The sequence below is a fragment of the Xyrauchen texanus genome, chromosome 46 (genome assembly GCF_025860055.1).
Source record: "Xyrauchen texanus isolate HMW12.3.18 chromosome 46, RBS_HiC_50CHRs, whole genome shotgun sequence".
Classification (NCBI taxonomy): domain Eukaryota; kingdom Metazoa; phylum Chordata; class Actinopteri; order Cypriniformes; family Catostomidae; genus Xyrauchen; species Xyrauchen texanus.
In genome coordinates, this window is record NC_068321.1 from 1,686,886 (window position 1) to 1,714,565 (window position 27,680).

The window sequence follows — 27,680 nt, forward strand, 5'->3', positions numbered from 1 at the left end:
GAAAAGTGCCTGAACAAGAAGTTGTGTAACATGCTCAGATAGGAAAGGTCTGATATTCCTATTGTTGTACTGTGTAAATCTACATGATCGGGCTGTCTTTGCGATAGAGATGCACCGATACCTGAATCGGTATTAGCTTAGATACCAAAGCTTTTAGACAGATCGTGTATCGGTCGGACGAGCCCAATCCAAATTTGATGCTTTGTGTTAGTCATGTTTGTTACTGTCAAGCTAAAAGAATGACATTAAAAGAACCATAAAAACACAATTAAAGTAGTTCATATGACTCGTGCATTTTATTAAAAACTACTAGAAGATGTGCAATAACTCTGTGAATCACAAAAGGCTGTGTTTAATAAGTGAATATTTAGTATGTACAGCACCAGTGCATTAGTGAATGGTGCGGCTCTGTTGACACATACTCACACACAGGCTGGGGATGCACTCGTGGCTATTTTTAGCCTTCACAGCGGTGCACAATATTTGAGCGCTAGTCAAGAACAGCATCTCAGATGTAGATACTCAATAGTTTGGTTATTTTATGATATGCATTTAGAATGACACTGGAGGAGCATTTTACCTGAATTTGAATATGAAGCGAATTAAACTACTGTGAATTTGCTTACAAACAAACACATACTGAACTTCCTGGCGAGTTCAGAATGTCAAAATAAAAGTGTGAGGGTTTAAAAAGTGCATGACTTAAATATATTACTCTTGTATTTAAATTAAAATTAAAAGTCAATAATATTAATATGAATAACTATTATTATTATTATTACATTAGTATTTGTTTACAATTTATAACAATATTTAAGTTGAATGGGTTCCAAAAAATAACTGTGTGAATGAAAAGTGGACTGATGTCTTACAACTAAATTAAATAAAAAAGAGATCTGAATCCTTTAAAGTCCAGATGCAAGTTGAAACATTTTTTTGGAATAAAAAAAGGCAAAAATACAACACTGGTTTCTTTTCTGCTGAACACTGGAATTACTGTTAATGTTGCTGCTACATTATCCAGTATACTAGTTAATAATAAAGTGTTTCTTAATAAGTTATACATTTATAATGAAATAATGTGTAGTTAGAGGTTTGTGTTTCTTTACATATTAAAGAGTACTCCAAATTAGTTCCACACAGTAATGTTATAAAAGATATTCTAAACTGATTATGCAAAAAACCAACACTGGTATCGGATCGGGACCGTTATCGGCCGATACTGAGATTTCCGATATCGGAATCGGAAGAGTAAAAGTGGTATCCATCTGTTATGTAAATAAATATACACTACCGTTCAAAGGTTTTGGGTCACTTGACTGAAATGTTTCTCATGAACTTAAAAATCTTTTGATCTGAAGGCGTATGCTTTAATGTTTGAAATTAGTTTTGTAGACAAAAATATATTTGTGCCAACATATTCATTTATTTCATGATAAAACTAAAATTTAATTTAAAAATTGAGTTTTTGAAATTGATGACTTGGACCAAATAATAAAGTTAATCAGCGAATAAGTGCCCAACATAGATGGGAACTCCTTCAATGCTGTTTAAAAAGCATCTCAGGGTGATACCTCAAGAAGTTGCTTGAGAAAATGTCAAGAGTACATGTCTGCAAATTCTATGCAAAAATGCTGAAATATATATATAATATTTTGATTTATTTTGGATTTTGTTTAGTGACAACATAATTCCTTTAATGCAGTTTTGATGACTTTACTATTATTCTAAAATGTGAAAAAAAAAATAAGTGACCCTAAGCTTTTGAACGGTAGTGTATATACAGTATGTTAAATACCATGTTCACGTTCGTATTTATGTGTGGTATAATGCAAGTGTAGCAAGTTGTCATTCAGTCTATGCTTTTATCCACAGTGCATGACATTGTACCCATTACAGTGGGAGTCACCAAAGAGCAACCAGGGTTTAGATGCCTCTACACAGCAAAGGCACTCTGACAAGTACAGCTACATAGAGTAATATAGCAATATAGATTAAATCTTAACTGAACTGGTACATAAAGTCAATTACCAAGTTTTTGTATTTTTTTGTAAAAAAACAAAACATTTGACCCTAGTACTTTTATGTATGTGTTTGTGTTGTTGAGATATTCCATATTTTACCAACAAATATGGAAATTGACCATTATGCAACTCCTAATTAATTTTCAATGTGTATGAAATGCTTCAGAATTGAACAAAACTATATATTAACCTTTTAAAATTTTAAAATGGTAATACAATTTTTATTGCAGTACATTTTTTCTAAAGAATAAGCATCTAGATTTCAAGATTTATCTTATTTGTCCCACATATATGCATTCTAGGGTTAATTGAATTAATCACATATCAATATTTCCTGAGAAAGCCCTCCAAATAAATAGAATTTAGTATATATAGTACTGTGCATTTATAGTGGCAACAGACAAGCATTCAGACAATACAAAGGCTTTAACAGTCAAAATATTGTTTATTTTATTTCCATATCATTGAACATAAACCTATTGTTTAAACATATTTTGAACCTTTGTAAATAAAGTGCTGCCTCCATGCTGGTTTGACGAGGCACGTTGCCTGTATAGGCTTCCTACTGCAACAGATTCATAAAAAAAACATTTATGTATGTTCATCAAGCTTGAATTACTCAAAAGATAGGAACATTCCTTATATAAGTCGAGACCATGATTAATGGTCATAATTAATTGCATTAAATTAACACTTTAAATCGACAACCCTATTTTTAGGGGTCCAAGCACCGAAGGTGCAATGCCCTGAAGGTGCTCAACAAGTTTCAGAGCAGTATTAGCTTCTGGTCAAATATATAACAACCTATTTTAAAATTCAAATAAATGTAACCTATTGTTATGACACTGACCAAGCCGAGTTCAATGATACCACATTTGTCATGGTCTACCAAACTTCCTGTTGGCCATTATTCATTTAATTGAAAACCTACTTTTTTGAAATCCTACACAGTTGGCCTATTTTCACCAAATTGTGCTCAGATTTGGCTTTAGACCATGCTGACAAAATTTGTTCAAAGAGTTTTGAAAGACCAAACCGTTTTCGAATAACTCCAAATTAATTATTATCCTATATCTCTGCAATGCTTTAGCGTATTCAGACCAAACTTGGTGTGTGTTATGACAACCATGACCTGAGGGTACCTGAGCAGTTTCAGCACAGCACCACTTACTGGTTATGAGATACAAAAAAGAAATGGATATTTTTACTTATAACTTCTGAACGGTTTGTCCTAAAACCACGAAACTGGACTATTTAGATTCTTTTGGGCATAACGTGTGAATGATACCAATTTTGCCTATGTCTGCCATTTTGAATTTTGTTATAAAATGCTGTATTTTACAAAAGCATTAGCATATCATTATTAAACATTTTGTGTGTCACAGGCTCAGTGCCCTGAAGGTGCTCAACAAGTTTCAGGACAGTGCTAGCTTGTGGTCAAAAAATATAACGAGATACAGTACTGTGCAGAAGTTGTAGGCACTTGTAAAAAAAGTTGCATAGTGAGGATGTTTTAAAAAATAATGCCATAAATAGTTTTCACTTATCACTTAATACCATACAAAGTCCAGTAAAATATAAAAAGCTAAATCAATATTTTGTGTGGCCATCTTGGCCCTTAAAACAGCACCAATTCTCCTAGGTACACCTGGACACAGTTTTTCTTGGTTGTTGGCGGATAGGATGTACCAAGCTTCTTGGAGAATTCACCACAGATCTTCTATCTAATAAGGCTGTCTCAATAGCATGTAATCCCAGACTGACTCGATGTTCAGTGGGGGACTTTTAGGGGCCATGCCATCTGTTGCAGGGTTCACTGTTGTTCTGTTCTATTCTATTTGCAAAAGGGATGTTTGGGAGTCTAAATTGTATATTTCCTATTGACACACTAAAGCTGAAGATTTAAATAACCATCTTAAGACAAAAATATTGTGAAACATCTTATGTGCCTAAAACTTTTGCACAGTACTGTATATAAAAATGCTAATAATGCTTTTGATAATTTTAGCCTATTATTATGACACTGGTCTTGATAGATTCCTTGGGTCAGGCCGAGTTCAACAATACCACATTTGTCATGGTCGGCCAAACTTCCTGTCGGCCATTAATAATTAATTGAAAACCTACTTTTTCTAACTCTTCCCACAACGATAATTGAATTTTCACCTAATTTAGGTCAGATCATCTTCAGACCATGCTAATCAAAAGTTTTTGTGAGCTTGCAGTCTAAACTGACACCAAATAATACCAAAAAACACTTCTTTCTTGTTGTCATTTTCACTCATTCCACATAATTTACTCAAATTAAAAAAATAACTATGCCATCGCCTATTTAAATAATTCACTCTTACTCACAAACTTGCTTGTTGATTCAGTCTGATAAATCGTTCAACAGAATGAATGTAATCACTCAGGGCTGTGTTAACCAAAAGCATTGTTAGCCCAAGTTGCTTGTAAAGACCATTGGTGCCTATGGTACCTACGATCAACATACACTAACAAGAATGAAGCAAAGTGAACTTCATGTGTCTGAAATGAGTCCGACCGTTCAGCTAAACCAGGTTTGTGACAGGACAACTGGCTTACAGATCGCCTTTAAACAATTATGTTTTTTACCCCTAAAATTACCTTTATTATGATCAGCATGTTTGAAGTCTTTCACAAACGGATTATTTTTGTAAAAATGTATCAAAGATGTCATCATCTCTGGCATAAATGGCAAGGAACAACAAAGTATAGTGGAGAGCTCATTAGCATGTTTCCATTATTTGATATTTATATTCAATTTATAGTCCTACTTAACTTTAGCTAACTGTATTATAATCTTTACTATTGTGATGGACATTGTTGTTGGTAGATTTTTATATAATAAAATATAAAAATGGTCCATTCAGACTTTTACATTTTTCCAAATTTTCTGTCAGGGTTACCCCGAACCCCCGTAATGTATCTTTCTTTAGTCACAAGGCTGCTATACCCCTTAGATATCAAAACATATACAAATACTATCATGTCATAAAAATCATAATAAAATAAATAAAAACTAAACAAATAATTCCACCTTCCTACTAGGAAAAGTGCAATGGGACACCACATGATGTTAAACTTCCAACTTGGAAATTCCTACAAAATATTGCACTCCACGTTTGCCAAGACACAGAGGCCTGTCATCACACAAACATTCCAAAACCAGAAAGATGCACAAACTTGGTACTATACCTTGACTTTTATTAAAATACATCACTCTGTGAAGCAAAGGTTCTGCATTACATGATGATAACACTTGTTTAACAAACATTTGCAAAGACATGTGTTCTAATCATGCTACATTGTACTCTTTCTATAAGTACCTGTAACGCAAATGCGAGCATTGCAGTATAATTTCTAATATGGTTGCTCTGTCATGTCTCTAATAACAGTCTAACACGATCATTTAAATTTTGCCCAATCCCAAAGTGCTAGAAACCCTATTTTTTGGTCAGAATTTTTATTATTAGGGGGTTCATCCCCAAAAGGTTACAAACCCTATTGTTTTTGGGGTTCAAGTCTGTAGGCTAGAAACCGTATTGTTTATGTCTGGATTTTTAGAGGTTCAAGCATGAAGGGCTTGAAACCCTAATGTTTTTGCTTGGATTTTTCACAATTATTAGGGCCCGAGAGGCCTGCACCAGTGGTGCTAAAGCCCTATTGTTTTTGGAATGTTTTTCTCCAATTATTATTATTATGGCCCAAGCACTGAAAGTGCAGAGCCCTATTGTTGTTCTAAGGATTATTATTATTATTATTTGAATAGAATAGAATCCTTTATTTTGGTCACACATTATACACACAGTTTTTTGCATATATACAGTGAAATTTATTAGTTTTCACATATCCCAGCTAAGCTGGGGTCAGAGTGCAGGGTCAGCCATGATATGGCGCCCCTGGAGCAGATAGGGTTAAGGGCCTTGCTCAAGGGCCCAACAGTGGCATCTTGTTGGTGCTGGGGCTTGAACCCTCAACCTTCTGGTCAGTAACCCAGAGCCTCAACCACTGAGCCACCACTGCCCCGAATCAACCTCAGTTTGTATTATTATTATACAAATAATAATATATAATATTTATATATTAAATAATAATATTTGTAATATACAAATATTATTATTTGTATTATTATTCTGCTTTCAAAGTACTTTTGGGTTACATAACACACTTGAAAACTCTTTTCAACATCAGAGTCGCTGGCAGAGTTACAGGTGGTGCGGTGCAGAAGGGGCTCTTCGGCGCCACCTAGAACATGGCCGTGTTTGGGGGGCTACCCAGATAGCAAAAAATGTCCGCACGGCTTCGTTTTGCCGCCGTCCCCAAGCTGTCGGCTATAGGTGCGTCTCACTGGCAGGGATGAAGCGTTTGCCGCCGAGTCGTCACGCCCATTTCCCAGATAGCAAAAAATGTCCGCGACGGCTTCGTTTTGCCGCCGTCCCCAAGCTGTCGGCTATAGGTGCGTTCAGACGGCGGGCCGCCAGCTTCATTTTCTCTGGCGGTTGCCTCATGGCAATCGACCGCGGTCGGCGCGGCAAGCCGCTTTGAAATACGAGGACAGCTTAGACTCTCAAAATCGACCAGCCATGTTGGCTATTATTATTTTTGCTCCAAAGCCATTAGGGTTTATAACAGATTCTTGACTCTTGATTCCATGATAAGGTAAGGTTTAGGAAATGACATTTAAATTACTTTGAAACTCTGAAGCGATTATACAGTAATATATGTAAAATATATTGAATTATTTATACACAGGTGAAAATTGTTTACATTTATTTGATTGATGCACATTGAGACAGGCACCAATAAACCAAAAATAATTCCTTTTTGTAAAACTTACTTGGCAATAAATATCTTTCTGATTCTGATTAGGTTTTAAAATAGATATTTAATACAGGGTATGAACAATTTAGCAGAATAAATTGATGAAGTTAGACTTTTCACCAATGCCTGTATCAGTGAACAGTGAAAGACATCTGCAACATGGCCAAAATATCGGGTAGCCTATACTTTAATTATTTTTTATTAATTTGCAACCATGGTGATATCTATCATAAACATGAAAATCCCTGTTTTGACGTGAAGGATAAACTCAATGAAAAAGCTGAAATTATCCTCTGGTTTCACAGTTGCACAGAAATTTCGTTTATGTCTACATTTTTTCCAACCTCGATTTTTTTTTTGTTATTTTACCTTTTACAGGTTTTGCAATTTGACCTGTACAAATGTTTAAGAAAGTGTTAAAGTCCCTGTAAAGGTAATACAAAAAATCTAAACACATTATAAATGTTAAAAATGTATTGCTAAAACACATGACAAAGACTGAACAGTGAAGTTCCGCTGTCGCCAAATCTGTTTCCGGTTTACTTGCGCGTCGCCCAAAATGTCTGTTTTTACTCGACGTCTCCAGAATCTTCCGAAAATACTGGCGTCAGCGATGTTCATCGCATTGTTGATGCCTGGTCCCCTGGTCCGACAAGCAAGAGGGACAAGGGCTTTAAACTCTACATATCGAGTTATCTGCACAACTACAAGGGTAAGTATTTTAATCTAATGTGGTGTGCCGGCAGATAGCGGCTAAGCTAGTTCGCCACGTGTTCATTTTTAATGTAACGTTAGTATAGAAGCTTGTTTTTTCTTAGTTTTAAAGCAGACTGTTTGTTAATTTTTGTGATAATTGTGATATCAATTATATTAACTTGGTCTCCTCTCAGTTTCTAATAAAGATCAGGACACCGGTGAAGTCACTGTCAGGGCATTGTGTTACACGTCCATGAGAAAATCAGATAAACCTCACAGTTGAGTGTATGGTGAAGCTAGAATTAATAAGACCGCAGTTATAGGCTTGTTACTTTAATAGCCCGATGTTCCTGGGGACTCGGCTAAGGTTATTCATGATTAATGTAACTCAAATGAAAACAGTTATTGTAGGCAGGTAAGTTTCCCTAGCTGGTCCCTCTGTGTAAAATGCGTTCTTATTCAAGTTTTCAACTCAGTCATTCGTTTAAGATGCAATCTTGTGTTATAAGTATTAGGCTATCATGATTATACAGTGAGCAAGCTATATAAATAAGTATTTAATATAATAAGTGTAGAGCAACAACCGAGGGTGTAAGGTAAAGGCTGAATATTGTAGATTTATTACAATATGTTGCATGTTTGAATTAAAATACCTGTGGATATGCAGGAGCACACACTCTACAAAGGCCTGACTGGAGATTTGCCTGATCTATCCGTCCTTCAGGTGAGTAGGGATATAACAATAGCACATTTCACTGTACAGTATGATATATCAACCAAAATCTGTATACCAATATTTCATTTTCTTTTTCCTCCCTTTTACAAACAAATATTCTGCTTCAAAGAAAAAAAATGAAATTGATGTTATCATAAGGGTTCTTCATTATGAACTTGTATGCCATGCATAACATACTGTGGATAGAAATTACAGGGAAAGTTACTGGTATGATAATTGTGGTTATATTATATTACTATTATATTTAGTGTATTGCTAATCAATATATTGTTACTTCCCAGATGACAGCGGCTCGCTTCAAGAGCAGGTGAAGCAAGTTGGGACAATGTTGAAGACATTTGCTCGCACTGGGCAATCGGGTACAACTTGCAAACAACACCTGTGGTTGTTGGTTTAATTCCCACTGGGGCCACCTGTACATGTAGTAGACCTAGATATAAATGTCATAGTTTAGTATTTGAAGGTCCAGGACTGACTGCTTTATTCTTTTATTCTGGGAACCCCTGTAGGTGCAGATCAAACCCTAATGCTGCGACGTCTTGGGAGTTTGGCGATGTTGTGCGTAGCATGGACGACAAAATGCTATGCTGCAACGTTTCAGTGCCAATGTGTCTGTTGGAGAGTTATCCCTGACAGGGGATCTGTTACTCCCCCCTAGACACCCAGGAAGATTTGGCGTTGCTTGACAACAGTTTGAGGCAGGATAAAGAGCTCCAGCAACGATTTGTAAGTGTGCCGATTTCGTTTATAACGGTATAGGGTAATCTAAAAAGTACAATTAAGATCGTACACTGCATATTCTACAGTCTGAATCCACAGCCTGTCACATTTTAAATTTATGAGAAGCTTCAAAGAAATGTAATTTGTAACATGTTTTTTTTGTATTTTCAGCTTCGGTTTTTGGCAATCAAATGTGGGAGGGACCTAAAGACAACCGTGTGGCTGAATGCTTCAGAGTATCTTCTCTAATCACCTTTCCATCAATACAACCTGGACTGGTGTAGGGGATAAAGCATGTTTTAGAGACATGTTCCTGAAGACCATTGTTCAAAGTAAGTTGGATATTTTTTTTATATTTAAGTAGATGTGTATGACCTTATTCCATTCAAATGGAATGACAGATCTTTATTTTCTACAGGAGCCATCCGGTAGAACCCGGCAACACAGGATGCCACTGATGAGGTGATCCAGGTTAACGTTACGCGTTACCTGAAAGGAGCATCTGAACATGAAGGTGGAAAAAGGCGCCGCACAGCTGAGAGGGACCCACAGCCGACCCCTTAAACCTAGGCTGACTACTGACACCCCAGCATCACTGACAACTGGAACCCTTTCTTTATCCTGCAGTCAGTAACATCAAGACCCCTAAAGAAGCCTGCTAAAAGTGTCAGACTACACTCACCCAATCCACACTGTTCACTGTGGAAATTGCTCTTTTTTTTTTTTTTTTTTTTTTTCTCGTGACCCTGCTTTGAGGGCAGCTCCTTGGATGAATATGGGATGGTTTGTCCTTTTATATAGGCGCACGAGGAATCACTGAAGATATGCCAATTTGCACTGCCTCATTCTGGGGGTCGGGAAAACCGGTGATTCTTAGCCCAGAAGTCCCCAACCTCTCCAGACATTCTGATTGGCTGTGTTCTCTACAGCCAGATTTTCTGCTGTTAATTATATTTATTCCCACTTGTTGTCATGTGTAAGTTGAATGTCAAAATGTATATTATACCTGCACATTCCTTGATACCAAAGATCTCAATTATTTCATATACAATTTGCTGCTTATTTCATTGTTACAGTGCTTAACTATTCTATTTTTAAATATAGCTTGTAAATCCTAGATTATACATCTAATACTTGATATTTGCACATTATCTGGTATCAAATATTCTACTTACCGTGACTTTAGTATTGGCTTATTTAATTCCGTCAGTGCTTAACAATTCTATTATAGTTTGTAAATCCTATTTCATACCTCTGATACTTGATATTGCACATTAACTAGTACCAAAAATTCTACTTTCATTCCATCACAGTGTTTAACTGTTATTCTATTGTTACATATAGCTTGTAAATCCTTGTGCCACAAGTCAGCATTGCAGTTATAATGGTATATTCTACTCCAGAGCTTTACTCTAAATTATTACCACTTAACCTATTGTTAGAAATGACTTGTAAATATGATGTTATACCTCAATTTATTTGGTATCCTGCACTTTCTTTGGTACCAAATATCCTCATTGCTTATGTTTACTGGTAATTCTTTTCATCCCAGAGCTGACCTCTTTATATTATTAACAATTATTGTAAGTGTTACAATAGTGTTTTTAAAAAAAAAGAAATTGGAAACCTGCATGTTCTTTTGTGTGTGTATATATAATGTTTGTATTTTTCTGTTATTTATATTTCAGTGATATGACATCTTGTTTCAATGACAGTTACTGTACTTTGAAATGTGGAATTAAAACGCCAAATGGAAATTTGTCTGGTTTGATCAATCATTATTCTTGATAAACTGCATGCTATATATATATATATATATATATATATATATATATACAATAAGCGGCGGCAGATCGCTCGAAAAAAGCGTTTGCCTTCGATATAACGGCGGCGGAGCGGCGGCTGGCCAGCGGGCCGTCCGCGTATCGAAGGCGGCAGGAAGGCGGCTGCCGCTTTTAAAAAGCGGCTGCCGCCGGCGGACCGCCGTCGAACGTGTTTGCGATATCGGCATTCTGCTGCTTCTACTGCCGCCGGCGCACCGCCAGCGGACCGCCGACTTCTTGCTATCTGGGTATCTAGCACATCCCTTTTGAGGTACAGTCACCAAACTTTGAAAACATATAGATCTAATCAAGCCGGACAACTTTGCACTGACAGTCATAAGCTCTGCCCAAAATGAATCTGTCTATTTTGGATTGTTTGAAAAATGCATGTTTGATATACTCCTCCCAGGAATTTCATGGTACAGGTACCAAATGTGAGCAACATCATGCCAAGACATTGACAATGCTAAATTGTGAAGGGATTTTTGATATATTGAACAGTGTTGCCATGGTGAAACGATAAAATAATGTAAAAATGAAATAAGGAAATGTCTCCGATCTTCTGCGTGCAGAAATTTAAAAACATCAAAATTGAGGAAATGTTTGTCTTTGCTGGCTGGTCACATTGATGTGACTATTGTGGGTCACGGTCGTAGCGCCACCAACTGGCAAAAGGAAGTGTGTAACTTTTAATAGACTTTGAAATATTCCAATTATGTTAACCTGAGTTGCTTCAAAAAAATTGTAGAATAATGTCAAGACAGTGCAGATTAAATATTCTGAAGGGATTCTTGATATCTTAAATACTATTGCCATGGCAATGCATTAAATGTCATCATTCCTTTTTGTGCATATTCACATGTTTTGAGGTATTTGGCAAGTGTATTGTTAAAAAACATATTTATATAAATAAAATATAATGTAATTATCAAACGGAATGTAAAAATAATAGAAAACCATTTCAAAATAAAAATGTCCAATAGAGGACATCCAAGCTCCATGAATGATTCCCAAAATAACACAGAAGAGTTTTGGTGTCCTGTCTAGAAGGGATCCCTCTTTCGTATGGCATGTATATGAAGTGTGTGTAACGACGTTCTTCAGTCAAGTATATTTCTAATTTCATGTGTTCTTGAGTTGGAGTTTCTGTTTCTGATCTGTGTATGTTTTGTTTACCGATCCGGCACTGGACTGTGTTATTTTGAATTTATTTATTTTTGGCTGTTATCAATGTCGTATAGTGTCAGGAGTTTTTTCTGCAGCTCGCACTCTTTTCCAGGAAATAGAAAAGTGAAAGTGTGTGTTTTGTCTTTATCTCTCTCTCTCTTAATCACTCTCAGGTGATCTGATTGTTAATGTGCAGCGCCGGCATGCAGTGTGTTTTCTTCCTATAGAAATCGAATGATTCATGGCTCTGTTGTGTCATGGGGGTTTGTGAGCTGTGCCATCTTGGTCACCGGTGCTCTCGTGCAAATTTTCGAAGCGGATTTACCCGCAGTTTTTTTTATATGTATGCGGTGTTGATATGGCAACAAGTAAACAAATGAATTTTCGTCTTATAAGTGTGTGTGAAAACGTTTAAACCATTTATGTAACAACTAACCCCACATTTGAGTTTGAGATATTTTCCAGTCGAATCCCATAAAAAAATGCAAACAAATGTGTCCCCTCTCAATATATACATCAACTGAGGTGCAGATGCAATCTTTGTTCATTATATATCGTTTTATATGGACTGATTTAAACCTTTAACCTCTTATGCAATGGGCGAATTAATTACCACTAGACCACTCAGTCAGACACCTTTTATCAGCGCTGATTTATGTAATTCTCCACTACAGAACTACACAATATCCCATGACCTGCAATAGCACACATAGAGATGAAGTTATCAAATGTATTATGTTATTATGGGAATCCCATCTCTTTCCTTTATGTTTGACAGGGGCAAAACAAATGCTTGACAAGTAGGAAGCTGTCGCAACATTCCCAAATGTACAGCAGCTGTTTGTATAATCTACAAATGAACGGTGTATCCTTCTAAACACCGCAGACAACACACACAACACAGCTCGCGTTTAATCTTCACCCTGTATGCTGATAATGAGACACAAAACCCGCATTTATACAAATAATCCCTAACATTCACTTAAAATTCCCATTAGACGTGTAATGAAATGTGATAAGAATTTGAAGTGCTATTAATACAGTAGGCTATGAATCTGAAAATGGAAACACTTGTGTGCTGAATATAAGTGTTTATAAATGTTTTTACTGATATAAAAATGTACATTTTATACAGTAGATATATGCAATATACAGAATATGACATAAATTACAATTTTCATATATGTAACATGTTTTTTTAAACACTTGCGGTATTTAAATGTGTACATAAATGCTTGAATATATTAACTTATATTAATTTGTTTGTATATGGCCATATACCAAATTTAAATATCAAATAAAGTAATAATGGCAACAGGCATAATTACTGAAACCTCATTTGTGTTTTTAGCTTACAGATGTTTTGTACATCTATTTTAACTTAGACAATTTTTATTGCATTCTCTGATGCAGAACATTTTAATGAGAACAAAAATGGGTCTTTCAGTAGCCAGATCTTTCACCTAAATGTAGCTATGGTATTGTCGTGTGCATTTATTTATTTGTTTTGGTTTCTAACTGCATATTCAGTTATTATGGATTAAATGTTTACATTTAATTGCATTTAAAATGTAATTAACGCAGAGGTATATAATGGTGATTTTTGAGTTTTCACAGCAAAACAACCCCCAAAAAATGCCGCAAATTGCATTGCAAAATTTGAGAAAAGCAGTAGCAAATTCAGCCATTTTGGGGACTATATCATCTGGGCGTTGTTTCGCACCACACCAGGTTCAACAGACTCTCTTCAGATTGTTCCTGACTTCCACAAAGCACACACTAGTCATACAAACACACCTTTCATTAGCCCATTTTGTTGCAGTTGTTTGCATTGTGATAAATATATGTAGTGTGACAATAAAATATATTTTAAAATAATAAGAATCATGATTAATTATTTTCATATATTTAATGCAGGAAGTGTTTACAAGATATTTTACCACAGATTTTAAAATGGTCCTCTTATATTTACCGGAATTGCTTCAAAATTGTTTAGAATAATTTCCAGACACTGCTGCTCCACAATAAATTCAGCTAGAGTTTTCCCCTCGAGTCGACATGTTTTTGTGACTAGCTTTACAACTGGGTAACTGAGAAACATTGATAGTGCCTAAAATAATTCCCCTCACAACCGCTCATGCTGAGGTGCGCCGCACCACGCTGTGCTACACAACTCCTGGCTGGGCTCTCAATACTCGTGTGTCGCTTTTAAAATTGAGTGATGGGTAAATGTAACCTGAATTTGTAATTTAGAGATTGGTTTTGTCACATCAAGTTAATTTGATGCTGTGTAAATGTAGGCGTTTTTGTCTTTGAACTGATATGGATTTTAGAACTTTATTCTTGCATCAATACAGTGAACGAGTTGTCTATTTTAACACCAAGGTATATATTGTGAATCCTTGAAACTGGTTTAAATTAAATCATTTCAATATACTCTTTAGATCTACATATTTCTTTCAATAAATAATGAAATTAAATTATAGCAAAAATTTAAATTAATCAATTGGCAAAATCAATTACAGTTATATATAGATAGATTTTCTGAATAGAGATTTTTAAATATCGAATGGTATTGCCATGGCGATTCAGTAAATGAATGGCAAAAATAAGGAAACCGGATGTGTCTTGTATCTTCTGCATTCATTTGTGTGATTTGGATAAAAATAGAATTGTATGTTTTTTATTGGGAGTTGTAGTCAAACTTAATTGGTGGCATATATCTATTACACATTGTATGTTTAGGGTACACAATCCTTAGGTTTACATTAATGTTGTTTTGTTGCTGTGTCCATCATGCTTTGTTTTCCGAAAGCCACCGAGTGGAAATGGATCCATGGTGCTTGGGCCCATCATCGCTGCTTCCAGCTATATTTATTATTATTATTCTGTATTCTTTTACCAAATTATTAGCATTTTTGAGGCCCTAAACGTACTCAAACTCATGAAACTTTGCACATGCATCAGACGTGATGAAAATATACATCTGATATGGGTTTCAGAATTAGTTCTGGCAAAATGGCTCGATAGCGCCACCTACCAAATTTAAACGAAGCAGCCCTCAAGCCATGTTTACCTACACGTAAGAAAATTGGTAGGCATATGTAACATGTCAACATGTACCAAAAAAGTCTCTTAGAGCCATATCCTAACAGGAAGTCAGCCGTTTTTGTTTTTCTCTTATATGTTCGCTCAGTTTTTGCCATTTCCAGGACTCTTACTTTAACAAACTCCTCCTTGATATTAAATCAGATAGACATCATATTCGGTCAGTCTAATCTAAAGGAATTTTTGATCCTAAGATGCTAAATAGTTTTCTTTGAATGCCGTGTCTGTGGTGGCCTGGCATAGTTCGATGTTTTGCCATGAAATAGGAAGTTGTTGTAACTCAAACATACAATGTCCAATCTGTCCCAAACTTCAAATGTTTGATAACAGTCCCGGCCTGACATGCCAATATTAAGTTATAGTCATAGCACCACCTACTGGCAACAGGAGCTGACATGTTTTGGTGTATTTGTTTTGAAGTAATAAGTGTCTTGCCTCAGGAAAAATGTGGCCCTTTATCTGTATAATCATTTAGTTATAAGCTAATTAAGTCTTTGGGCATGGAAAAAGTTTACTTAATGGCCTATATTTTAGTCCAAATTTTACGGAACCTGGAATACTTTGATATCAGAACATTTTAAGGAATGCATGCAAAGTTTCGTCTAATTTCGCCAATAGGGTGCGCTACATCTAAAAATTCCTTATAACGCTGCAACCGTTTCAATAAAAAACTTGAAGATATGCATGCATACTTTATGGGTCACAGGCTAACTTATATATTCTTACAAAAACGATTCAACAAATCAACAAAAATGGCTGCCAGCAGCCAATCAAATTTCAGCAGCTAATAACTTGCGTTGCGAATGGTAAATCGTTATGAAATTTATGGTGCACTTACTGGTCGCATTTTTATGGTGCACTTACTGGATGCAAGGGCTAGAATCAAAATTCCTTGAGTCAAGTCAAACAAACCTTATATCTCCAATTTTATTTCTGCCCCTAAAAATGTTGTGCCATTCTGAAAAAATATGTTTTTGATATGTCAAATCGTTTAGAAGATATAAGCCAATAAATTATTTGGGTTTGAACTGTAACTACTTCTATACCTTTATATGTGTGCAAGGTCCAAACATGACAAAACTTAAAACGTATACAAACAGGATAGTCTGAGGACATGTGCTAAATGTAATAAATTTCCTCTTGTCAACAGCAAATAAAAATATTATTTATTAGTGGTGCTTGCAAATCATCACTATTGTAATCTCACATACTTATTAGTGGTGCTTGCAAAGCATCACTATTGTAATCTCACATACTTATTAGTGGTGCTTGCAAAGCATCACTATTGTAATCTCACATACTTATTAGTGGTGCTTGCAAAGCATCACTATTGTAATCTCACATACTTATTAGTGGTGCTTGCAAAGCATCACTATTGTAATCTCACATACTTATTAGTGGTGCTTGCAAAGCATCACTATTGTAATCTCACATACTTATTATTAGTGGTGCTTGCAAAGCATCACTATTGTAATCTCACATACTTATTATTAGTGGTGCTTGCAAAGCATCACTATTGTAATCTCACATACTTATTAGTGGTGCTTGCAAAGCATCACTATTGTAATCTCACATACTTATTAGTGGTGCTTGCAAAGCATCACTATTGTAATCTCACATACTTATTATTTAGTGGTGCTTGCAAAGCATCACTATTGTAATCTCACATACTTATTATTAGTGGTGCTTGCAAAGCATCACTATTGTAATCTCACATACTTATTATTTTTATTTTTATTAGTGGTGCTTGCAAAGCATCACTATTGTAATCTCACATACTTATTATTAGTGGTGCTTGCAAAGCATCACTATTGTAATCTCACATACTTATTATTTAGTGGTGCTTGCAAAGCATCACTATTGTAATCTCACATACTTATTATTAGTGGTGCTTGCAAAGCATCACTATTGTAATCTCACATACTTATTATTTTTATTTTTATTAGTGGTGCTTGCAAAGCATCACTATTGTAATCTCACATACTTATTATTTTTATTTTTATTTTTATTTTTATATCTCTTAACAAAACTTCGGCACCTAACTCGTCCCGCTACCGTTTGGCGTAGACCCACGAATGAGGTGTCAAATCGAACGACCTATTGAGGACACGTGTGCTATGACTTTTATAAGCGATCGAGGTGCGGTATTTGCCCCAGGGGCAAAAAGCGGCCGAAAAAATCACATAGACTTAACATTGAGACAAACTTTGGCGCGTCACAGCTCCAAGCGAGGATTTCAGTAGAAGCGTGTGATTTGCCACATTTGAAGAGGCTGGCAGGCTCTGTAAGAGCATACCTCAATATGGGGTAAAAGTTGCACCCCTGGGGGCAGGAGCTGCCCAAAAATGCCCCAATTGACTTATAATGGTGTAGGGCGGCCCATGAAATGAAAAGGCATAGGGATTTGTATTGAACATAGCTCTGGATCACAGTGTCATAGAGACGAGGGGGTGGGCTCATTTTACTCAGACGACCAATCAGTCTCTCAGGATCATTGTGAAGCTATCAAGCCACGCCCTAGCAACCATTAAGAGCACCTTAGCAACAAGTCCCATAGACTTCTATTGAAACATATCAAAGGGATATCTCCGGATAGAAGTGTCATAGAAACACAAGGGTGGTCTCGTTTGACTCGGGACAGCAAACAGCCAATCATGCATCAAATCAACACTTCCTAGCCCCTCCTAGCAACCATTGTCGAGCACCTTAACAACCAAAATCCATAGAGGGATATCTTCCATTCTGAATGTCACAGAGGCATGGGAGTTGGTTTATATCATTCATACTGACAAGCAGCCTTTGGAGATTCATGATTGGCAGCTGCCAAGCCACTCCCTAGCAACTAAACAGAGTACCCTAGCAACCGTTTAGCAGTAACTATATCTCTGCACCAGAAAATCAGACAGACTTCTGGGTTGATTTATTTCAATCAGGATGGCAAGGAGACTTGATTAGTATCACTATGGTAACTGCCTAGCAACCAGATGGGGTTACCCTAGCAACCGAGTAACAAATCACATATCTCTGCATCAGAAAAGCGTAGAGACTTCGGGTTGACTTATTTCAATCAGGATGGAAAGGACACTTCATTAGTATCACTATGGTAACTGCCTAGCAACCAGATGGGCTTACCCTAGCAACCGAGTAACAAATCACATATCTCTGCATCACAAAAACATAGAGACTTCCGGGTTGACTTATTTCAATCAGGCTGGCAAGGACACTTGATTAGTATCACTATGGTAACTGCCTAGCAACCAGATGGGGTTACCCTAGCAACCGAGTAACAAATCACATATCTCTGCACCACAAAATAGTACAGACCTCTGGGTTGATTTATTTCATTCAGGATGGCAAGGACACTTTATTACTATCACTATGGTAACTGCCTAGCAACCAGATGGGGTTACCCTAGCAACCAAGTAACAAATCACATATCTCTGCACCAGAAAATATCACAGACCTCTGGGTTGATTTATTTCACTCAGGATGGCAAGGACACTTGATTACTATCACTATGGTAACTGCCTAGCAACCAGATGGGGTTACCCTAGCAACCGAGTAACAAATCACATATCTCTGCACTAGAAAACAGTAGAGACTTCGGGTTGACTTATTTTACTCAGGATGGCAAGGAGACTTCATTAGTATCACTATGGTAACTGCCTAGCAACCATATGGGGTTACCCTAGCAACCAAGTAACAAATCACATATCTCTGCATCAGAAAAGCGTAGATACTTCTGGGTTGGTTTATTTCAATCAGGATGGCAAAGACACTTGATTATGATCACTATGGTAACTGCCTAGCAACAAGGAGGGGTTACCCTAGCAACCGAGTAACAAATCACATATCTCTGCACCAGAAAATTGAAGAGAATTCTGGGTTGATTTATTTTAATCAGGATGGCCAGGAGACTTGATTAGTATCACTATGGTAACTGCCTAGAAACCAGATGGGGTTAACCTAGCAACCGAGTAACAAATCACATATCTTTCCACCAGAAATTTGTAGAGATTTCGGGTTGACTTATTTCACTCAGGATGGCAAGGAGACTTCATTACTATCACTATGGTAACTGCCTAGCAACCATATGGGGTTACCCTAGCAACCAAGTAACAAATCACATATCTCTGCATCAGAAAAGCGTACAGACTTCTGGGTTGGTTTATTTCACTCAGGATGGCAAGGAGACCTGATTACTATCACTATGGTAACTGCCTAGCAACCAGATGGGGTTACCCTAGCAACCGAGTAACAAATCACATATCTCTGCACTACAAAACAGTAGAGACTTCGGGTTGACTTATTTTACTCAGGATGGCAAGGACACTTCATTAGTATCACTATGGTAACTGCCTAGCAACCATATGGGGTTACCCTAGCAACCAAGTAACAAATCACATATCTCTGCATCAGAAAAGCGTAGATACTTCTGGGTTGGTTTATTTCAATCAGGATGGCAAAGACACTTGATTATGATCACTATGGTAACTGCCTAGCAACAAGGAGGGGTTACCCTAGCAACCGAGTAACAAATCACATATCTCTGCACCAGAAAATTGAAGAGAATTCTGGGTTGATTTATTTTAATCAGGATGGCCAGGAGACTTGATTAGTATCACTATGGTAACTGCCTAGCAACCAGATGGGCTTACCCTAGCAACCGAGTAACAAATCACATATCTCTGCATCACAAAAACATAGAGACTTCGGGTTGACTTATTTCAATCAGGATGGCAAGGACACTTGATTAGTATCACTATGGTAACTGCCTAGCAACCAGATGGGGTTACCCTAGCAACCGAGTAACAAATCACATATCTCTGCATCACAAAAACATAGAGACTTCGGGTTGACTTATTTCAATCAGGATGACAAGGAGACTTCATTAGTATCACTATGGTAACTTCCTAGCAACCACATGGGCTTACCCTAGCAACCGAGTAACAAATCACATATCTCTGCATCAGAAAAGCGTAGAGACTTCGGGTTGACTTATTTCACTCAGGATGGCAAGCACACTTGATTAGTATCACTATGGTAACTGCCTAGAAACCAGATGGGGTTACCTTAGCAACCGAGTAACAAATCACATATCTCTGCACCAGAAAATAGTACAGACCTCTGGGTTGATTTATTTCACTCAGGATGGCAAGGACACTTGATTACTATCACTATGGTAACTGCCTAGCAAACAGATGGTGTTACCCTAGCAACCGAGTAACAAATCACATATCTCTGCACCACAAAATAGTACAGACCTCTGGGTTGATTTATTTCATTCAGGATGGCAAGGACACTTTATTACTATCACTATGGTAACTGCCTAGCAACCAGATGGGGTTACCCTAGCAACCAAGTAACAAATCACATATCTCTGCACCAGAAAATATCACAGACCTCTGGGTTGATTTATTTCACTCAGGATGGCAAGGACACTTGATTACTATCACTATGGTAACTGCCTAGCAACCACATGGGGTTACCCTAGCAACCGAGTAACAAATCACATATCTCTGCACTAGAAAACAGTAGAGACTTCGGGTTGACTTATTTTACTCAGGATGGCAAGGAGACTTCATTAGTATCACTATGGTAACTGCCTAGCAACCATATGGGGTTACCCTAGCAACCAAGTAACAAATCACATATCTCTGCATCAGAAAAACGTAGATACTTCTGGGTTGGTTTATTTCAATCAGGATGGCAAAGACACTTGATTATGATCACTATGGTAACTGCCTAGCAACAAGGAGGGGTTACCCTAGCAACCGAGTAACAAATCACATATCTCTGCACCAGAAAATTGAAGAGAATTCTGGGTTGATTTATTTTAATCAGGATGGCCAGGAGACTTGATTAGTATCACTATGGTAACTGCCTAGAAACCAGATGGGGTTAACCTAGCAACCGAGTAACAAATCACATATCTCTGCGTCAGAAAAAAGTACAGACTTCCGGGTTGACTTATTTCGCTCGGGATGGAAAGGAGCCATGTATTGTATTACCTTGGTAACTGCATAGCAACCACACGGGCTTACCCTAGCAACCGAGTAACAAATCACATATTTCTGCACCAGAAAATCGTACAGACTTCCGGGTTGATTTATTTACGACCATGATTTTTGTTCTTTTCGAGTTCCAGCATGCTGTTTGACGAGTTTTGCCACGGCAAGCACCACTCACATTTTCTTCAGGAAATGTACCCATCTAGTTTCAACTGTAATTGATAGATGAAGGATAAACGTCTAGGTTACGTATGTAACCTCCGTTCCCCTATGGAGGGAACGAGACGTTGTGTCGGGGAAGCGACACTAGTGGTCTCTCTTGAGCGCCGCTATATACCTCTGTTCTATGAAAAAAGGCCAATGAGAAGTTGGCAGACGGTATTTGCATATCCCGCCCCCGGACATACGGGCATTTAAGCGGGGCGAATACGGGAGTTCATTCAGGATTTTTCTGAGGATCCGGAAATGGTCCGGCCACAACAGTGGCTCGGCTCGGCTCAGCGACGTGGCAGGGGAAGACACAACGTCTCGTTCCCTCCATCGGGGAATGGAGGTTACATACGTAACCTGGACATTCCCCTTCTGTCGCTCTCTCCACGTTGTGTCGGAGAAGCGACACTAGGGGTCCCATTTCAATCATGCCATGCGCTGAGCCGTGTACGTGAACTGCTGATACAGGAGCGGGCAGGTATTCGTATGTGCAAAGGCGACCAGCTGTATCAAACTGCACGTACCCTTCCCAATGCCCCACAAAAGTCATCAGAATCCTTCTGGTTACCCTAGTGAGGGGAACAAGGTGATGCTTGCCAACCTGGGAACGGGCCAAGCCTGGCTGGGTGTGTCTTGCATAGAGCTACTACAGCCGGGGCCCTTACATGCATTAAGGGAAGGGGGTCTTCTCCCGTTTCCTATTCTTTCAGGGTGAGAAGACCCTGCGGAGACCACACTTACCCTGCAGAGTAGGCAAAGAGTGGCGAATACATCACATGGCCGCTTGGGTCCTATGTGGGAAAGTTGGCGCGGTGGTAGATCCAGCCTCGTAGAGGGGGGAAGCTACAGCACGGCGACCGAGGCAGCTGGAACTGCCTAAGGGAGACACGGGAGTCCGCTCGTGAGGGGACAGTACCGCGGAATTACACACAGGGGGAGTCCGAACAGGAGGCCTTAACCTGTGGAGCACCTATTCCAGTACAGGGTAGATTGAGTACCCGTAGTGGCTTGGGTTGGCGAGTTCCTCCGCTGAACTGCAGACACACAAGGGCAAGGGAGGAACCAACCAGGGACCCGAAAGATGGGGTCTCCTGGGAACAAAGGCGCACTATTTTACCTCGGCTGAGGGAAAGGGCGCTAGGCACAAGCGATTCACCCGGCCAGATCGACAGCGTGTTACCGAGTTCTACCAATAGCGTCTGGCTGCAGACTTGCACTCTCAGACTTGCACGCTCAGACACAAGCGCTTCCGCTGCAAGTCACGTCACTTGCACGCTCAGACACTAGCGCTTCCGCTTTCGAACTGAACTGAGATGCAAGGTCGAATGACCGAATATTGCATGTATTTTACATTACGTATTTTACAAAAAATGTAGACATTAAAACAGGACGGGGCGGTCCAAACGCTATTGAACTACACTGGGTTCAACGTGCAAACCATGTAATACCACTGTATTAAATAGTTTCCTTTATGTATTTAATACCGTGAGTGGTTGTTAGGCATAACATTAATTTCTTTTTATTTGTATCAGAGATAAAACATAGCGTATATTAAGGTAAAATGTAAAAATCTTATCATGTAACTGAAAAGCATATATATATATATATATATATATATATATATATATATATATATATATATATATATATACTCTATTAAATAGTTTCCTTTATGTATTTAATACCGTGAGTGGTTGTTAGGCATAACATTAATTTCTTTTTATTTGTATCAGAGATAAAACATAGCGTATATTAAGGTAAAATGTAAAAATCTTATCATGTAACGAAAAAGCATATATATATATATATATATATATATATATATATATATATATATATATATATATATATATATATAATGTTTACTGAAACGATTTTTGAATGATCTGTTCTCAATCCGACACAGCCAGTCTTTGTTTAAAGTACACAGAGTTAGACTGACAGGCATTAGCTCGTTTTGTTCAGTAATAATAATAATAATAAAATTGTCATTTTGCAGCCAATTCAGAAAATTGTACCAGCGATTTACATTATTTAAACTTTTAACAAGTCAATACTTTACTTATATGATGTTTAACAAACTGCTGGAGAGATTCTGTACTAGAAGATGTCTGAGCGTGCAAGTGACGTCACTTGCAGCGGAAGCGCTCGTGTCTGAGCGTGCAAGTCTGACAGTGCAAGTCTGCAGCCAGACCCTTCTCAGTTCTACAGGCTCGGACCTGAGAGAACACGGGACGATACTGACTCAATTTGGAGATTGTAGAATCTCACAAATGTGTTAGGTGTTGCCCACACTGCTGCTCTGCAGATGTCTGCTAGGGAGGTGTCCCTGGCCAGTGCCCATGAGGACGCAACACTCCTGGTTGAGTGAGCTCGGACCCGCAAGGGGGGGGGGCACGGCCTGGGTGTGATAAGCCAGTGAAATGGCGTCGACAACCCAGTGGGCGAGCCTGTTTGGAGACAGCGTTCCCTTTCTGCTGTCCCCCGAATCAGACAAAGAGCTGCTCAGAACGTCTAGAGCTCTGCGTGCGGTCCAAATAGATACGCAAAGCACGACAAAGCAACGAAAGGGCTGGGTCTGCCTCCTCCCGGGGCAGCGCTTGAAAGTTCACTACCTGATCTCTGAAGGGTGTGGTAGGAACCTTGGGCACGTAGCCCGGTCGCGGTCTTAGGATCACGTATGTGTCTGCCGGACCGAACTCCAGGCAAGTGTCACTGACAGAGAACGCTTACAGGTCCCCGACCCTCTTGATGGAGGCGAGCGCGATCAGCAGGGCCGTTTTGAGAGAAAGGGCCCTGAGTCCAGCTGAATCTAGTGGCTCGAAGGGGGGTCCCTGGAGGCCCGTGAGGACGACCGAGAGATCCCAGGAGGGGAACAGGCTTGGCCGGGAGGGAGTTAGCCTCCGGGCACCTTTTAGGAACCTGATAATTAAGTCGTGCTTACCTAGAGACTTGCCGTCTATCGTGTCGTGGTGAGCCGCAATGGTGGCAACATACACCTTGAGGGTGGAGGGGACAGACTCCTCTCCAGCCTCTCCTGTAGGAACACGAGCACTGACCTAACCGCACACCTCTGTGGGTCTTCAGCCCAATTTGCGAATAGAGGTCCGAGAACCAAGTCCGAGTGGGCCAATAGGGGGCCACCAAGGTGACTTGCTCCTCGTCCTCCCTGACCATGCACAGCACCTGTGCAAGAATGCTCACTGGGGGAAATGCGTACTTACGCAGCCCCGCGGGCCAGCTGTGCTCCAAAGCGTCTGCCCCGAGGGGAGCCTCTGTCCAGGCATACCAGAGCGTCCAGCATGCGGGTGACTGTTGAGATCTGGAAGCAAAGTGCCTGGAAGCTGTGAGTGCCGCATATGCCTGTGGAACCAATTAAGCCCAATTAAGCATAGCGGACCTCCGTGCATCAGGCTCAGACTGGGCGGCAGACCCGAAGGTGGCGGCCCAGGCGAGTTATCCACATCAGACGCCGCTGTTACACTCTCCGATGCAGCGGTGATGTCATCATCCAATGCCGGGGAGCTCGAGGGACCGGACGGTAGGCCGTTAAGCGGACCGCACTAATCCCGAGCTCGGGGGAAGCAGGCAAGCGTGCCGGGGAGGCGGGAGGTTTCGAGGGGATTTACCCGGCGACCGCGTCCTGTTGTTCTCCCCAGATCGTCTTTCAACACCCGTGGCGCCTGCCTCAATCCCACAGGAAGGAGGCGAGGTGCGGGGGGTGGCTGAAGTGGCTTTCTCTCACTACAAGAAAAAGCAGAGATCGCAACGCTGCCGCGGTTATGTTCTCACACTGAAAACATAATCCATTGGAGAGAATGCTCATCCCGAGCTCGGACGGAAACAAGCAAGCATGCCGGGGAGGTGGGGGGTTTCGAGGGGGTTCACCCGGCGAAACGGAGCCCGTCATTGTCCCCAGATCGTCTTCATCGCCCGCGGCGCCTGCCTCAATCCCGCAGGAAGGAGGCGAGGCGTGGGGGGCGGCAGAAGTGGCTCTCACTACAAGAAAAAGCCCTTTTGCGACCGCAATGCTGTCATGGCTATGTTCTCGTACTGAAAACATAGACATTCATAAAAACGCTGCCTGCGTGTGATCACAACCCAGGTATGCCAGGCAGTTTTCATGACCGTCAGAGGTGGGGAGAAATCAACCACATCCAGAAACTACACGGGGCGGAAAAATCATCTTTAATAAGACGCATCCTGAGAATCCTGAGGATCTCAGGATGTTCAACGGCGCTGTGTTTTGCTCTTTTTAGAGCTAAAATACTCTTTTAGAATAACTCTTTCGAGTTGTCTGCGCTGTCGAAGCGCCCAGGGGCAACAAATGCACAGCCGTGCAAGGAAGGAGAAAGCCACTGTTATGCGCCGTAAGATCCAACAGCATGCAGAGCGTCAGAGGATTAAACGGGAACTGGTGTGTGACTCGCAACAGACTGCATGCACGACCATCGGCTCCGAAGAAATTTTCTGAATGAACTCCCGTATTCGCCCCGCTTAAATGCCCGTATGTCCGGGGGCGGGATATGCAAATACCGTCTGCCAACTTCTCATTGGCCTTTTTTCATAGAACAGAGGTATATATCGGCGCTCAAGGGAGACCCCTAGTGTCACTTCTCCGACACAACGTGGAGAGAGTGACAGAAGGGGAACTACTGATTTTGTTCACAAGAAATTTTATTAAATCCTCTGAATTTGAGTTATTATTTGTGTAATGTAATATCTTTGCAGCAAAAATAGCAACAGATATCCAGCAAATGAAGAGCCCTATGATATCTGTTTAAGTTTGTAATTTTTTTATTTTGCAACAGTGATAAAAAAAATCTTTTGGAAGACATTTTACACAAAAACAGCTGTCCAATTTATTATTTTGGCAATGTCCTGGATGGCACATGCTTGGACCCTGATGATTGTTGATTGTGCCTATATTTATCTTTATTATTACTATTTTGTTCAGCTAATAAATATAGTTCCAAATGAAGCCAACGCGGGATCAACTGTTGCATGTTTCCGAGCATGTTGGGAATGTTGCCTTGGAAATGATCATGAAAATAATGTCACAATGCAAAGAAAAAAAAATTTATAGTCATAAACATAGGATTCATGTTCTTTAAGCATAATATTATTATTATTTTTTATTTTGGGACATGTTCTTGACAGGTGTTTAACTTTGCTGTTAACTTTTTTGTCACTGTCTCTTGTTTATCAGGTTATAGTAGAGAAAGTGTCTGGCTCACAGATTGTTGACATTGACAAGCGGAAGTATTTGGTGCCGTCTGACATTACAGTGGCTCAGTTCATGTGGATCATCAGAAAGCGAATCCAGCTGCCTTCTGAAAAAGCCATATTCCTGTTCGTCGACAAAACTGTCCCTCAGTCCAGGTGAAATTGCTAATATAATGATTCATTTAGGCATGTTTGAATGGTATAGTTACTTTCACACCACAATAGCACAAAACCACCCCTAAACACCTCATAAAAAATTCCAGGAAATAAAGAAGACAGTTGACTTTCACATATGAAATCTGTTAAATTTCAGTAAAATTGTCGGATCGCCTTTCCTGATAAATGTACCACATCAACACCAAAATGCCACTTCATTCTAAGATGTAGTTATTTTATCCATCTAAAATCTTCATCTGCTTTTAGGCTGGATTACACTACTCAACTTCTAAAATCTGAATAGAATCTAAATTATACTCTGGATCACAGTTACCGACTGTGTAAATGGCTACAGAAAAAACTGAACAAACATTAAAGGATTGTGGATCTCTGCAGCTGTCGAGTCAATCTAATCAGGGGCCGGTTGCATAAAACTGTTTTAGACTAGTCTTACTAGTTAGTCATCTAATTACATCTTAATTTTTTCAGTCAGTTGCATAAAAACTTAAATCAGTCTAATTAAAGACCAAAATGTAAGACAGCACAACCTCAGGCTAACTTTTCTTTACATTCCATTTTGCCATTGAAAATAACTGTGGGCTGAAAGGGGATTGAGTTGAGACTTGGTTGAAGACTTTGACTTCAAAAATGGTAACAAAATGTTGTGTTTTTAATTATTTGGGTTAAATCACTAAATGTGTTCATTAAAATACATTTTGAAGCATTGTAGTCCTCTAATAAGCAAATATTCTCAGCGAATAAAAAATGTATTGAGCGTCCACTGTCGGCCATTTTTTTTAAGCTGTCTTATTTTTCCCACAATGCAATGCAAATTAGACTGTCTTACTAAAGACAACTGTGAGCTTGTTTTATGCAACAGGCTTTCTATGGCGTCTTTAGCTAGTCAAACTAATTGTTAGATGCAGTCTTAAGTTAATGGCTATAGATCACAAACTTG

At 39.1% G+C, this 27,680-nt stretch overlaps 1 protein-coding gene and 1 long non-coding RNA gene across 2 annotated transcripts in view; both read left to right on the forward strand.

The window, feature by feature from the left end:
* Positions 1-27,680, forward strand: part of LOC127637914 (gamma-aminobutyric acid receptor-associated protein-like 2) — a 47,106-nt gene that overhangs the window by 6,542 nt on the left and 12,884 nt on the right. Inside the window, exon 3 of the mRNA XM_052119162.1 lies at positions 26,550-26,722. Within this exon, the coding sequence (XP_051975122.1) occupies positions 26,550-26,722 (173 nt within the window). The remainder of the gene's footprint in view (positions 1-26,549; positions 26,723-27,680) is intronic.
* LOC127637915 (uncharacterized) lies at positions 8,007-10,570 on the forward strand. The gene is made up of 5 exons (XR_007969809.1): positions 8,007-8,289; positions 8,583-8,660; positions 8,811-9,027; positions 9,193-9,353; positions 9,440-10,570. It is a non-coding gene; the product is annotated as an uncharacterized LOC127637915 (long non-coding RNA).